This window comes from Leptosomus discolor, chromosome 2 (genome assembly GCF_034619465.1).
Source record: "Leptosomus discolor isolate bLepDis1 chromosome 2, bLepDis1.hap2, whole genome shotgun sequence".
NCBI lineage: Eukaryota > Metazoa > Chordata > Aves > Leptosomiformes > Leptosomidae > Leptosomus > Leptosomus discolor.
Genome location: NC_141392.1, coordinates 90,380,202 through 90,396,805, shown reverse-complemented (window position 1 = coordinate 90,396,805; position 16,604 = coordinate 90,380,202). Strand labels below are relative to the sequence as shown.

The 16,604-nt window shown below is 36.0% G+C and overlaps 1 protein-coding gene across 2 annotated transcripts in view; it reads left to right on the top strand.

The window, feature by feature from the left end:
• Positions 1 to 16,604, top strand: part of BCKDHB (branched chain keto acid dehydrogenase E1 subunit beta) — a 131,181-nt gene that overhangs the window by 74,423 nt on the left and 40,154 nt on the right. For both annotated transcript variants that reach the window (XM_086461439.1, XM_086461440.1), the window contains one exon: positions 7,209 to 7,295. In XM_086461439.1, coding sequence (XP_086317565.1) covers positions 7,209 to 7,295 — 87 coding nt within the window. The remainder of the gene's footprint in view (positions 1 to 7,208; positions 7,296 to 16,604) is intronic.

Here is a 16,604-nt window from a genome sequence, read left to right as displayed (position 1 = left end):
TTTCCAAGTAGTGGTCAGCTAGAATTCTCTGCTGTATTACTGCAATACTGTGATATGCTTGTTATACTTGGTAGCCTTATGAATCTTAACAGAATGAGTGGAAGGCTGACTGTCTTACTACCATAGTTGAAAAGTCTTATTCATACTTTGGGCTGTTGAGCTGTCTGTGGTGAAATAATGGTTTTTCATGTCATTTGTTTGTCTTTGCATCTTGATTTTGCTGATAAATTAGTTCCAGTCAGCTTCTAGGAGTGTAGTGTAGGCAGCACCATATAGCGGATTTGAAGGCGCTGTCTCATTTTCCTTCTCTGGGAATTTAGTACTGTTGAAAACCACACCAAATTACTTTATTTTATTTTCTTTTTAGATTAATTTTTTTTTTTTTTCAATGTTAAGAATTAGTTTTGCTGCTCTTTTAGGGCTTTAAGGAGTGCATACTATTCCTAATTTTTACTGCTTCTAGGAGAAGGTGGTTCTTCTGGCAACTGGTAGTTATAATTTGCAAACTGAATCATGATCATTAGGAAATTACAGGGCTTTCTCATTTCCAGGCTATTAGGACACATCCTATTCCTTTTCCTTTCTATTCTGTCTCTTGACACCCTAGTAAAAAAAAGGTGCTTAAAGATCTATTTGGCATTCCAGATATCGCACAACTTCAGTAAGGCTCTGGGATGTCTGAAATTAGGGACATAATAACTGCATTTGTTAAGATTGTTGGTATTTCACATGTACAAACAATTGATTGTTTCTGGGATCTGTCATCCTACAGATCTGCACGTGCTAAGGAAGTGGCATCTTCAGTGATTAATCTGGCAGGTAGTGTTAAATATTTCTCTGTGGGAAGTGCTGAATAGAAATGCTTGTGATGTTCAGTACGAAGAATGCTGCTATGCAGTTTCATTTGTTATATAAATGTTGAAAGAAAAGTAGAACAAACGGCTTAGGGAAAGTAGCCTCCCTCAGGTTTTACAATTTCCTAGCACAAATTCATTAAAGCTGATCTAAAAATGAAAAAGAAAAAGAAAAAAAGAAAAAATGTTTTTCAAGGGATTTATTGAAACTTTACCGAGTGTGGAGTTGGTTTTTTTTAAGCTTCTATATTCTGATTGGTTTTCAGTAACAGTACATATCTATTAATGTTCATTTTTATACAATTTTATAATTGTTTCATACATGCTTAGAGCAAAATGGGATATAATACGAATAAAACTTCAGTACTTTTTCCAGCTTTAAAAATGTTTTGGAAAGCTAGTTTTTCATTGATATGGAAAATTTTTACAGTCTCTAAAGAACACGATCAAAAGTATGCAAAAATTTAAATGTGAAAGTGAACATAAAAGTAATTCCTTTTCTGTAAGAGACGGAAAATCTTTTTATTCTGAGAACAAGATTTTCTTAAAGAAAATAGTCAGCTTGCCATTTTGACACAATAACAGCCATTTATAATAAAAATTTGACTGATCGTTTCTTTAAAGGCAGTTGCTGTGTTAGCGAAGCAGATGGTTACATTGGAGGTAGTGCTGTTGCTATGTGTGGAGAGTATTAATGTAAAATACAGTTTACCATCAAACTTGTTTTGGTTTGAGTCTGCTTTCTCCTAAGTAAGGACATAGTATGTTATTGGTAGTGTCAGCACTTAGATTTCAAAGTGCTTGGAAGTGCCAGACTTGTGGTGTTTTCTTCTGTCATCAGTGCCTGTAGGAGGGGAGAAAGCGGACAACATGACGAACTGAGAGTTGAACAGAAAAGTGGTTATAGAAACTCTTGGATAAAGAGCGTGGTCAGGGAGGTTGAAAATAATTTGCTCATCTGCTTCGCTGCAAAAACGCTGGGCTGCAGTTCAGAAAACCTTCAGAGTGCAATCTGAAAGCATTAGTCTTGCAAAGGCATTAGGATATTTTTTTTACACTTCATTATCAGGGCGATCATGCTGCTAGCCTTTTGCTCTGACGCAGTCAGTTGTAGTCCTTGCAGATGAGACTGATGTAAAACAGTCCTGACAGTGAAATTGAGGTGGAAAAGTATAGTCAATATGGGTTTCTGGTTTTGTTTTAGAGTTAATTTAGTAGTTGAAAGCCCTAGAGTCTTTTCTGTAATAGCTGGATATAGCACAGGTGACGTGGTGTGCCATGACCTGGGTCTCAGCTGCCTTCCTGAGGGAGGGAGCACTGCTGAAGCTTTCTGTGAGTGAATCCTGATCTGCCTCTAATCTCTGAATCTGTCTCTGGGGTGGTGTTTGCTGCTTTGTGCTAACTGTACACTGCTGTAGGATAAGTCAGATTATCTCCTTCAACTGACTTACCCTTCAGTGTTTGAGGAGATGCCAGGGATGGGCTGGGAACAAGAGGTTCTGGATATGGTAGGACCTCTCCCTTTTGAGAGCAACCAGGGTTGCATCAGCTGAACTCAGCTGTGAAAGTGCGGAGTGACCATGATGCAAAGAGGAGCTATGCTCTCTAAATGCCCAGATGTTGCTTCTGACTTTCCTCTATGTCTGTTACAAAAGATAACAAAAACACCTTTTAATTTAATTTGAGATAGAGATACCTACAGTGCCCTCAGACTATCTCTCGACTTTAAAGAGCAGCAGACAACTTCTGGTTGTGCATGTAAAGCAGGAACATTTTTATCAATGCCAATCTCCTAAGCCACACTATATTTTTTTGAAAATGCATTTTTAAAAGTACTCTACATGAGCTGCAGAATGTGCACGTGTTTCAAAATTTGAATCTTTTACTGAGGTAAGAAGTGGTAAACACTGGGGTTTTGGATGTTGGGGAAATGGAGGAGAATTAAGTCCTTATAGAAATGCAACAAGTGTCTGGTTATGACGGGACAAAATACGTCATTCTTTGAAAGGCCATCCTTTTCTCTAGCTAATCCAACTATCCACCTTTTTAAAAGGTGATAAAATGGTAGGATTCTATGCTGGCCAGTTAAATCTGTGCTGATTTAACCACTGTTTTCTACAATTTTATTCTAGTGGATTTCCCATTAAGTTTGAAAGTTGAAGACCCCATTACCTGGTGCTACCACGCTGCATTTATTTGGAGTGTAAATACTCTTCTAAATGTTGGATTTTGGTTATCCTGGAGGTTGAACGCTTGCCTCATTTGATTTGACAGGGACTAAAGTTTTATAAGATATTTTAAAAATGAAATTGTTTTATAGAAGAGCATTAATATCTGCAAATGGTCATTAACAATGTCCACTGTGCCCTATAGATTGTAGAACAGTTACTTTTGAAACTTTTAACTAATTAACTATTTTACTTCCAGGAAATAAGGTTAAATTTCCATATGAAGATACAGAAGTTAAATAAGTTAGCCATTCCAGGACACTACTAATATAGGAAAATGTTTTTTTTCCATTGTGGACTATGGCTTTGTTCTAAGATATATGCACTGAAACATTTTTACATGGTAATATATACTTTTAAGTGTTTCAAAAAATCACATCTGTTGGTGTTGGCTGCTGTTGTTACTGTATAGTACTATCATCTGTAAGATACAAAAAACAGTATCATAATTAAAATGAAGAGGACATACAGAGGCCCAATATGTTTGCTGAACCAAAGTATCTCTTGACCAGGAATTTATTATTCTGATACCTTACAGAGCATTTTTTCCACCAAAAAAGAAAAAAAAACCCAAACCCAAACATGTACCAAATCAATTAGGACAAATGTTCTATAGATCTACGAACAAATTAACAAGGAAGAAGCAGCTGGCCAAAGTGACTTAGAAATACATGATCAACAGTTCAATGTTGTTTGAGAACACTTTAATAGGTGCTCACACAGCAAATTAGCATAGTTTGAGAAGTAAGGCATTAGTGCTGCCCTGACTTCGACTGTATGGCATAGGACGGTGTTAGTGAATGGAAATAGTAAAGTCATGACGTCCTGCAGAGTTGGATTTTTAACCTTTTTTTTAATATTTCTGTCAAAAAGAGGGAAAACATTTAAAACGGTTACTGATAAAAAGTTAGAGTTAACAAACAGCTGGAGAACAGATAAAATAGACACTCAGTCACTGATAAAGAGAAGAAAGTTCATTGACTGATCTGGGTTCAGGTGCACGATATATTTTTCAGCATAACCAAATATAATTTTGTATCTTGAAATAATAAATGCACACTATATTTCCATCTTTATTCCAGAAAGCAATTATCCTCTAAGGACAAAACCTTCTTTCCCAAGAACAGGGAATCACACTCATCAGTTGAAGCTGGGCTCATGTTGTTATGCAGTGTCCAAAAGGCCTCATACATCCAAGGGCTGCAATACTGAGGTTATATTATCTCCATATTTGGTGGTGTTCTGAAAAAGGTTGGAATGCTGGTTCCAAATGGGTGTACTTCGAGAAGGACATTGAAAACTGGAGGTGATTCAGGGTAGGGTTGTAAGAATGATGAAGGAATTGGAAGTGTGTTGTATGGTGAAAGATTTAGAGCTTAGTCTGCTTAGTTTAGCAAAAGCATGATTAAAAGATCATTTGATCACAATCTTAACTTATTCATGTGGGGAGCAGAAATGTGCTAATAGATAGCTTCTCCATCTAGCAAACAGAAGTAAAGTAAGAACCAACAGCTTGAAGCTGAAGTCAGCCAAATTGGTTTGGAAATAAGATGCAGAATTTTAACAGGGAAGGCAGTTAAACACTGGAACAACTTACCAATAGCTGTGAGGCGTTTGCAAATGCTGGAAATACTATAATTAAGATTGCATGTCTTTCTGAAAGACTCACTGTAGTTTAGGAACAAGTGTTAATGTGAAGTAGAAGGGGGATACAGGGGAGCCTGCAATACCCACATCCTTCCTTAAAGTCCAGGACCCTTATTTGCGATGTAGTATGGTGGTTACTTTCTGCTCACTTTGATTCCGGTTTAACCATTAGGGGAGTTTTTAAGGTACTTGTGCATGGCACAATGTGGTGCAGGTATCTGCAGTACTATACAGTACTATCAGCTGGTCCTGAACAAGCTAGGATGGATACTAAAAGCACTAAAGCTGTGCTAGCATGGTTTCCCACCAGGAGTGATATGTAGTGCTTTTTAGCAGGGCTGAGGTGCTTGTATGCAATGCTTGGTGATTACAGCTGCTTGCTTGCTCTTAACAAGCTCCTACAGGCAAAAAATCCTCGAAGCTCTTGGGAATCATATTTAAAAATAAGGATTTCTCATATAGGAAAAGCAGGTTTCCAAAATGAGATTTTTTTTTTCTTTTTCTTTATTGCTCACATGAGTTCAATCTGAGAACAGATAAATTCATGCAAGAAAACTTAGCAGTTACTTAGAGCAAGAAACTCTATTGGACTCAGGAAACCTGAGATGTGAGAATAGTTAGAGGCTGAGAAATAGTGAAGGAACACATTAGAGGCCCTGTTCTTACTCTTTGCTAAAATAAAATTCTATCTATTGTGGAGACAGGATACAGGAGTGCTGGGTTACTGGTCTGATCTCATGTGGATTTTCTTACATGTGTTCTGACTGTCTGTTTTATACTATTAAATTCCAATAAACCGAATCTGTAACTTTAATGATAGCTTGTAAAGTTTCAAAGTGTTAACCACTCAGAACAAATATATGCAAAAGAATCTTTGTTAAAAATAAGAGGATTCTCCAAAAAAACCTTTAAAAATGATTAGTTGTATCAGTTTTACCATAGCAACTTAAAACTGATTGTATCATTTTTATTGTATCAACTTTAAACTGGAGTGTATGTTTTGTTTGTTGAACTGTTATTTTGAGTATTGGACAGATTTATAGTGCAGTTAATGCCTCTGCTCTTTAGATATGAGTTTCCAGTGCTGGCAAAAGAAATTCAAGAAATCAGCCTACGTAACTGTGGGTTACTTTCCAACTGTTGAAATGCCTTTTCCTGTCTTGTTTAGCTCTGAATGTTGTCAAACCACTTCATAGTACAGTATATGGATCATCTTGTTTATAGGCTTGTGTCTTGCCAGTACATCTGTGGATGAGCTACTTGGAGCCATTGATTGAGTCATTGCTAGTAAAGCAAAAGAATTAGAAAAGTACTTGAATCAGAAGGAAAATTGTATAATTAAGGCATTCCATTTATATATTTTATTATGTAGACAACATGGAGCTGCCTGACTGGAGAATGTGCTGGTGTAGACTTTGAAGATCGCAGCATTAAGAAGTCTGACCTGACAGCTAGCACTGTCTTGGGCTTTTTGACTTGATGACTGCTGGTACACTAGCAGTACACTATGTACTTATCTTAAAAATCAGACTGTAACTGTTCTTGAAAGATTAACGTACACATTATTCTTTTTTTTTCTCAAGTGCGTCTCTAGAAGGTCATGAAACTTTTTATGCACCTTATGAAATTATGAAATGTGTATGATGAAAAGTGAGACTTTGCTGCCATATTTCTGACCAAATGTATCTGATATTATTCGATCCTAGACAGTTTAGCAAGTAGTTGCAATAAAATTCAAGATATTTGGGTGTGGTGAAGCTTTATACTCCCATCAGATTAAAAATATTTTGCTTTTATTTTTGTTTCACAATGAACCCAGTTTGTTGTTTGATTAAAAGATGCTTAGATGGCCCACTATATATATTGTGCTATGTAATTATTTGTAAAGTAGATCACATAAAAACTGCACAAACATTGAGATTTTAAATTAGAAAATGTTGCTTCTAATTGCCATGTAAAACTTAAATAAGCAGCATTAATCCACATGGTTGTTTTCTCGCTAAACTTTTTATTTAACAGTTTCACTTTCTGAATAGCTGTGATTCATGACCTTACCTAGGATCTGGTTGTGCAGAGGTGTGTATCAGTGAAGGATTTCTTTACATGTTTGTCTTTTGGTATTTTCAGGATGCAAGTTTTTACTGACTTCCTGTTAAAATCCTTATTCTTCTTCAGAAATGTTACAGTTTGCACTGATAGGGTAAATTCATATTCAATTGAATAAAATTTTATTCATTATATTTCCTTAAAATGGAGTGGAAGATGTAAACACTTTTGTAGTATATACAAAAACATCCTATTAATTACTCAATTTAGACTTTTAGGATGATTTATCTTTCAGTGAAAAGAGGGGGTAAGTAGCTACATTTTAACACTGCCAATAATGTCACATATTTCATATATTCCACAAGTATTATAAGTAAGAAATCGCAAGAGCTGTAATTTGATTATATTTTTGGGATTTGTTTTTCCTTTTCAGTCGGTGGTGAAGACTGGGCGATTGCTGATTAGTCATGAGGCTCCCTTGACAGGAGGATTTGCATCTGAAATCAGTTCCACAGTTCAGGTACACAGTTTATTCATATTTAAGTGTTCTGTATGGCCAAATCAGTTTACCTATAGAAAGAATATTTATTACTATATTAAAAGATTAATTTTTCATATTTTTTAAGTTATTCTCTTTTACATTTTTATTAAATTTCAGTTTTATAGATGCTTGCGTTACTTTATCTGAACAGCTGAGAAACCATGTACCTACCAGGCACTGTGCATAGCATCTGCTCAACTGGAATTTAACTTTCACTGAAAAGCAGGAAGGGTGACCTGTCAGATGCAAAAGAAAAATCTTTATGTATAGTCTGTTTTAATGCACTTTTTTCACCTTTCTCATCTTTTTATCCCCAAAGCTTCTTAAAAATACACGCAAGGAATGTTGAAATCAGACACAGAAAAAGCACCCAGGTACAGTACAGTCTAGTGGGGTGTTAGGCACAGTGTTCAGAGACCTCATTAGGAAAGCAGTCTGCAAAAGTGGTTCATGTATAGTTGTGGTGATGCTCACACATGTGTAGAGCTTGTATGCACAGAGCAGCTTTGAAAGGTTGAGATGTACATCAGTGTCAGTTCTCTGGAGCATCAGACTTTAACTTTTTGGAAGTCTTTTTGAGCTTTCTGACATGTATCTGTACTTGCATACAGATTTTCCCCTTAACTTTGCTTCTTTCCTATGCACATCAGTGATACTGGTTTATAGAAATATCTAAACTAACTGGGTCCATCACTGTCTCATTACTATTTTCTTATTATTCTATTCTTAGAGTAGTTAAGTCATAAGACTAGAGATAAATGGGATTCTAAAATTCACAAACCACAAATCATACAGGTAGTAGTTAAAACTTGGGAATTAGCCTTTTTGTAGGAAGGAATAGAGTTAATTGTTCTAGGAATTTGATTTTGAATTAAATATGCATAAGAAATCAGATAACTATGTTTCATGATCGTTGTGATACAATTTCTTTTAAAGAGTAATTGAATTAATTTTAATATAATTATATGAAGGTCATTCATTTTTTCTACCGAAATTTTTTCTCCATTAAGACCAAATATTTATCATCTTTCTAAGTAATTAGTATTTGACTTCCTTCTTTTATAGGTAGTCTCTTTGATTGAAATAGGTTTAATAAAGTCATAAGGTACTGCCAACCATGAGTGTTGAAAGTGATGATTTTTCGTAAATTCTTAGAAAATTGTGAAATAAACTCAACCAAAGGAGCCTGTCTTTTAGTGTCTTGTGTTGTTAGTAACACTTGGGGAGAACACTATTCTAAGCCGTGCAGCAGTCTCATAATGTACTGGCATAACAACTGGCATATGTGTTGGAGAAAAAAAGTGAGTTGAAAAGAAAAAAAGCTTATCAGGAAATATTATTGGAAGAGCATGGGATACTCAATATGTTGCTGAAACTACAACATGAGTTTTTAATCTCCTCAGATGTCTGCTGAGAAAGGTACTTACCTGGTGGATCCATCTTGGGGTTGTTGTTCATATCAAAGGTGTGTCTTGACAAATAGCACTTATTTAGGAAAGAAAGTTTTCAGTGCTTTAATAAGGGGCTATTTATTTCTGTCAATATTGAAAGCAAATATTTATTTCATGACAGTAGCTCATAATTTTATATTCATATTTGTTAGGAGACTAGGATTTGTATCTTGAGAAATATTAGTTAATTTATCATACGTGCTAACTCAGAATAAATTGAAATATAACTCTTTGGCATTGAATTTATCCATGGCAAATTTCTTTCATGTAAATTGTTTGACTTGAATCCATGTTATAACCATATTATCATTACTCTTTATATCCGTTCTTGAAGATTTTCTCATCCATACTAAAATTTTGATACTAATATTTTTAAGAATATTCATACTGCAAAAAATATTAGAATAATATTTACAAAGCATTACGACTTTTTCAAGAACGGTATTGCTTTAGGCATAATAAAGATCTTGCTTTTTTTATTCAGTTAAAACACTTGATCTCTAAAGGATCAAGTTAAGTCCATATGTCTAATATCACTGTACTATAAAAATATAAATGAAAAGTGAAATTCTCTTTTGCTGGATACCATGCATACTGAGAATGCCAAAAAAAATGGGGGTTGCAGTTGGCTTTAGTTTCCTCTTACACGTGGAAGTAATAAGACTTCAATAAAGTGTGTCCAGTTGGATTAGATGGTTAGTTTCCATATTGTTATTCCATCCTTGCTGTGAGGTCTCTTTTAGAAATAAGGTGAATAAAAGTACGTAAGTTATTTTAGAACTTAACTGTCACAAACACTTCATGGTGATGTACACTTCCAGGAAAAGAGTACGAATGGAAATGATAGCTTTCACTCATGAACTATAGGAGAAAACTATATTGAACAGTTTTCTTTTTGCGTTTGAGAGATTAAAAGCAGCATTTGGAGAGCATATTAAATAAGATTTGTTCTTTGTCAAATACAGAAGATTTTGAAGGGGCACATTATTGCATTAAGTAGTCATTTACTTTGATTTCTCAAACACATAAGAGTAGGAACAGGATGAAGTAGTGTAGTTAAAACTCTGTGATATGACTTTGCCCTTTGTACCGATGTTTCATACATGATCTCAACGGGTATTCCAAAGTGAGCAACAGATGATAGGATAAATTCAATACAGGTACAGTTAATACTTCATATTGATTATATTCTGTATAAAAGCTTGCAAAACTGTCATATTCAGCAGAGAGAGCACTAAACTTTTGCTTAAGGCATGTGGTTGGAGCACAGTTTGAGAAGCCTTGGAGAAGCGCCCACTGAGATGACACTTCCAAAATAATGAGGCATTGGGTGTGGAAATCAGCAGTATGTGAATCACTTGTAATATAGAAGAATGTAAATCCAGTATTTTTTATTTTTTTTTTTTAAAAAAAAGGAAAAAAATAATGAAAAAGAAAAAAGAAACGGGATGTTTTCAAAGAGGGATGAGAAGGAGCGAAAAGGGGAACAGGAGTAGATTATGTTACATTGTGTGATAAAAGTCTGGTTTACACACACACGTGCAAAGGAACCCAGAGGCACAGTGGCAGACAGGGGAACCCCAATAACCCAGTCCAGGAAACGGAACCCCTGATTCAGTTCTTGCCAGGGCTGTCCCCAGCCTCAGCTCCATGGGCCAGGACCAGGACACCCAGCACCAGGAGTCAGGGACACTCTGGAGCACTCTGCAGACTGAGAGGGGTTGCTGCCTGCTAGTGTTTGGGACTTATTACGGGATGCAGGGAGGAGCGTTTTGGAATCATACAAGACTTACGGGATGTTTAGGGCAGGAACCAAAGGTGGGGAGATGTGGGGACCTGAGGTGGTTTGGAGAGGAATAGATAAGGGAAAATTGAGAGATAAGGGGATAAAAAGGACTGGCTGCATGTAAACAGGCCGGTTGGTATCACTGGTCGTGCCCTGTGCCTGATCAGCATGGTGTGTCCTGCCTTCTCATTAAATACCATTTCTCACTATTTTCCTGGGTGAGACTCTTTCTGTTCTGTGTGCATGTGTGTATATGGAGGTCTAAGTGCCAGCCACTGGAGTCAGAGCATGAGTCGTGGGGACCAGTGTGCCCAGGGTGCCAGGCTGGCAGTGGGTGAGCGTGTCAGTGTCTGTCACTAGGAAAAAAATCAAGCTGGTCTACTTGGGGGTAGGTTAAGTGAATCAGCTGATGAAGTTGGCTACTGGAGGAACCAGGATGTCCAAGCCATCTACTTGAGAGACCGTGGGGTCTGGGGTCAACTGAGTGACCTGTTGGTATGTGTCTAGCAGTGAGAGAGACAGCAAGGGAGATCAAGGATCCAGGGCAAGCTGCTGGACAGACTAAGGTGTCAAAGCCCAGTTACTGCAGGGATCTACAACTTCTGTGTCTGTCTGTGGTGGCTTGTAAGCTGGGCTGGATGTCTGTCCCAGCAGATGGAGTGGGACTGTGAGTAGGGTCTTGTGTGTGCATGCACCAGTAACTGGAGAAATGGAGCATCTTGGTTTTAGGAATATATATCAGGGTAATGCAAGTGCATGTGGTAATGTGTTATTATTCTACCTTTCACTTTTGTTAATCTCGTAAGCGCTTTATTTTAATTAATTTGTAATGTTTCACCTTTTAAATTTCTGCTGTTCCAGAGCTACTGATAGGTGAGGTTGACCAACTTATATTCATGTTGTTTATCCAATTAAGGCGATGTTTCTGAAATTAGGTTAAGCTTTAATCCTGTGGCTGTCTTTCAGTAGTGCCCCTGTGGTAAAAAGCTACCTTACAGAGCAGTAGTTTGTAATCCCACTTCCTCCTTATCATTCTTGTTTTATCAATAAAACGAAGATGATGATGTGACACAATTTCAGAAAGAAGTGCAAGACTTAGTAGGGGACTATGAAACAGTAGGTTCTACAAGGGAGAATGAACTCAGTTACGTAAAGAACATGATTTTAGAAGTCTTTCATGCTTGCAACAGTTGATAACCCTTTTATCAGATCTCTTGATTTGTAGCTGCTACTGAGTCATCAGTGTTCCAATTTAAGTTGCAATGTCTTGCTTTTTTCTTGCAGATGGATTATTACCCTAGGTTGCTTTTACTGGGATGAGATTTTAAGCGTAGCTGTATTGATCTCTTTGTAGAAAGATGAGTTCCTTCTGAATGGAGCACTCCTGTTGAACTTGCAGTGTAAGGGGATAAAGAATCCAAACATAATTTCAAAGGTTTGGGTTTCAACAATGAGTAGTTACTGACAGGCTCATCCAGAACTAACTCAAATGTGATCTTTTTTTCTTTAATAAGTCATTACCATCATCTTTTCGTATTATTTGAAAATTACTTGTCTTTTACTCTCGGATGTATTATATTAGAAAGCTAAACTTACACTGAAGGTTTGTTGAATCATATTGTGCTCTAAGCAACATATCAGATTTGAAGAGAATTCTCAGATTCTGTTTTATGAAGAATTTAAATGAAACTATTTTTTTTCCTCTGAAAGCAGGTGGCCTTTCAACATGAAATCTCAAACACGTATATTGTTTGTACTTAATGTCTTAGAAGAGAGTTTTTGAAATTTGGATATGGCTGAAAATTTCATGGTAATCTGAAGAATGCTGTCTGATAATTCATTAAAACTGTTTTTGAATTAGACAATTTTGAGAGAAATTTCATGTAAGCCTGAAACAAATAGCTTTTTTTAAAAAAAAAAAACAACAAAACAACCTGAATTTTTTGATAGTTACTAATATAATAAGCAGTTCTTGCCATTTGTTGGTTTTATGTAGCTTCTGTGTATGATAGAATGTGCACACTGTTTTGAACATTAGGGGCGATTCTGCTTAATTTCTGGCACATTTGGGTCCAATAAATGGCAACTGCTTGACTGCAAGACTTTGTCAGCACTGAATTGGCATTGTACAATATGTAATGTTCTTGTTATTCAGGTCACCTTTCTTCTTATTTTTCCAAACTCTTTTACAAAACCTGTACTGAGGCTCTGAGGAGTGAAGGCAATTTAGTGGAGAATATGTTTAGAAATTGGAAATTGAGGAGAACAGAAATAAGATGCTAGGGAAATTTATAGGGTATAGTTGAAGGTATGTGCCTGTTGGGAAAGGGTGCGTGTACTGACTAGTGGCTTGATTATTAATTTCCTGGTTTTTAGGGCTTGTACATCAAAGGTGTTCTTCCATTTCTGCTTTCTGTGGGACTATATGTGGGAAGGTTGTGTTATGGTTATAATGATATAGTGGTTGCTATTTTCTGATAGGACTGAAATAAATGTAGGGAATTAGCACATACCGTCTGGCATTGATCTTGCAAATAAAGAAAATGCATGTCACAGGAAGGTCTTGGCGATTTCTACCTATTCTTTACAAATAATAGCTAAAATACCAAAAAATAGAAAATGTTTTACTAATTTTGAATGTTCACATTTAAAGAATTTACAATTTCATTTAGGAATTTTGATCTTTCTGTACATCAATAACATTATAGCAGAATATACATGAAAATGTGTGCAGTTACTAAAATACAAGAAATACACGTGACTAAAGAAAGGTGTTAGCTGGCCTGGTACAGATCATTGCCACCTATAAAATAACAAGTCACTGAATCACAGAATGTTAGTGGTTAGAAGGGACCTCGAAAGATCATCTAGAAGTCTGCACAGTGTTTTTTGTAGAGGATTCCCCAGATTAGAAAAGGAACATACTTTCTTCATTCTTGCAAGAAAGAGCAATTCTGCTTTAATTGTGTTTTTTTGTCTTAGTGCAGTTCCTTTTCTTATTGGCCAGTCACTACTTTGTTCCTGGGCATCTGGCTACGCCTTGTGAGGATCTGGGGAACAGGGGATGTTTGATCAGCTGCCAAAGAAATGTACAGGTGAACAGAGCTCAGTCCTCAGGAGTCCTTCCAGAGGACGCAGTGTGTTTCTCAGAGTTACACGGGGGTTTCAATCTTCCAAAAGATTGATATTAATGAGAGGATAGGTCCCAGCAGATTCAATGAAATAACCTGTTTCTGATGATTGAGTTATGTGATTTTTTTTTTTTTTTTCAATTCTTCAGTTCTGTACCTAAAAATTTGATATAATAATATCAGTCTGTTTGGATTGGTGGTGCTTTAGATTGCCTCCTGCTGCTGCAAAATAAGGCCTAATCTCCAGTAAGTGGTGTAATTTCCTGCTGGTGTATGACATTAGGAGAAACTACTAGATGAGCTATTTTTGCAAGAAGAATTTCAGGAAAAGCAATAGTGGTTATGTCTCGAAATACCTTTCAAAGATGTAAAAGTTTCATGGCAATTTTATTATAAAGCAGGTTACCATAGAATGTGCCAAAACAAAAAAAAAGCTCGAACAACAACGAAATAATTCAATTATTTCAGCAGTATGGACATTTAAAGTAAAATAGCCCTAAGGGTGATATTGGGCAGGAACATTCTTAAATAACTATTATTTTTCCTAAAAAAAATTCACCTTTCCAACAAAACGCTTTCAAGATGTTTGGACTGAATAATTTTTCATACCATTACATTATGTGTCTTTAGCATTTGGGTTGTTGAGATATTTCACACAGTCCTATTTTTTTCAGTTTTCTCATGAGCAGAAGTTAAGGTGGAGTTTATCAATGAAGCTGTGGCAGTCCTCCATGGCTCTTTGTGGTGCTTTGGGGAAGTGATTGCAATGCAGTACTCCAAAATATTTGCAAGACCAGGTTTGAGTTTCAGGTTATGTATCTGTGTCTGTACTTGGTGCAAAAGGAACCACTTAATAGGATCTGTGGGATTTATTTTGAAATTATGGTGAATAACATAAAATTCGGTGCCAGTACCACTCAAAATCTAATTTTAATGAACAGACCATAAGCCTGTTTTAAAGTCTGTCTTTATTGAAAGCAATGCTTCCGATGTAATTGTTATTAATTTATATTTGAATTATTTCATTCTCACAATATGTGTTGAGGCAAATTAAACTGACTGTTGAGATGCAATGGAATGTATGCATCTCAAGAAGTTGGAGGAGTTTGAGTTACAACTTGTTAGAACTACTTAATTATAGAAACGAAGGAAGTTTTAAATAATTCTCTCTTCAGTTGGAAAAACAATAGGAGACTCAAACACGTTTTTCCAAGTTGATTAGAAGGATGATTGAGCACAGGCCAGCCTGGACAGCTTTTCATAGGACACGGAGTTTTTTCACAGAGTACCATTTCGTGGAATGGCTAGACAAAGAGGCTCTGGACTAAGTGTAACATGAATACCTATGAAAAAGGCACCCTAAAATATGCAGGTACAGGAGTATGGTTGTTCAGCTGACATAAGAAAATTATTAAATGTGAATTGATGTTTTTTAACTTTGCTTTGACGCAGTCACAATAGGCAGTAAAATTGGAAGAGATGAAATATTGACACAATGTAGTCCTTCACTTACTATCCTATTTAACTTTGCCACTTTCACTCTTTTAGCCCATCTAGCAATAATCACAAGCTATAAAAGCCTGGTTTTTATATATCACAACATCAGTTTCTGTCACTCGGAGTACGATCTAGGAAATGCTGGTATAGAAAATAAAGAAAAGCTGGACTAAACATAGGGAAGTAAATTCAAGGAGGGCATAAAATGTATAGTAATACCATAGAAAAAGAGCAGTGATTTGAAGGAAATAAAATCAAAACATATAGAAATAAGTCAGAATAATGTTATTTCCCAACTAAGGAGTTGGGAGTAGTATGGGAAATATCAACATAAAGTTGCCATTCAGTGACTTGAGTCAAAAGTGATGTGAAAAGTGCATGAAGATGTTCCTTGTCTTTATAAAATGTGAATGTAGCTAGTTCAGCAAACCCCCAATTTATGATGCAGCATGAACTACAAGCAATTTCTGCTATGCAAGTCTGAAGTCTTGCATATATTGAATATCATCAACATATTCTGATAAGCAGTGTAGCAAATAAAAATGAATAGACAAAATGTTACAAACCCAAGATTTCCTAAAGGGAATAAATCTGTGTTATTCATCAATAAACCCTGAAGTTTATGTACTACAATAAATGTTAAAAAGGTAAGATTCATCAGCGATACTGAAAAATTCGGTAACATCAATATAAAAGATAATCTTTCATATTAGGAATTTGACTTATGAATTTAATGTGACTCTTTTATACTAATTATGAAACTAAGAGTTATTCTGTATCTTAAGGAGCTTTCTAAAGAGCTTGGATACAGCAATAAATATTTGAGATTTTCTGTTTTATTTTGTAAATAGAAGAACAGGTTTTGTGCCTTGTGCCCCACCACTGCGTGCCCCCTTCTTGGCCTTTGCCCTCATTGCTACAGTGCCTGCACAGTACCTGGGGCTTGCAAGCCCTGCTGTAGGGATTTGGTTGTTGTGTTTGTCTGGCAGAAGTGGTATTTTTCTAAACCTGTATCTCTTTTAAAAGGAAACCAAAATCTAAAAAACAATACCTGTTTATAGGGTGGTGTCTGTACTTTCTCCATACTAACTTTTTGAGGCCAAAATTGTTTTGGATGGTACACCAAAGTCTCTTACTATACTGTTTGACTCACTGTGTGGAAGTATCTTAATTTTCATCTAGTTTCATGTTCTAATACCTATGACCCGTAGAGAAGTCTTGTTTCGTAACTATAAGAAATGCAGCAAAAGATCAATGGACTTCTAAGAAGCTTTCTTTGGTGTTATCATGGCATAAAGTCCAATTTACTTGTGAGACTTTATGCATGTTTATTTTATTTTGGGTGGACATAGCGAGGAACAAATTTCTCTAAAATGCAAACAGAAAATCATTAGAATAGTGACATGTGTTATCAGTTCAGGCT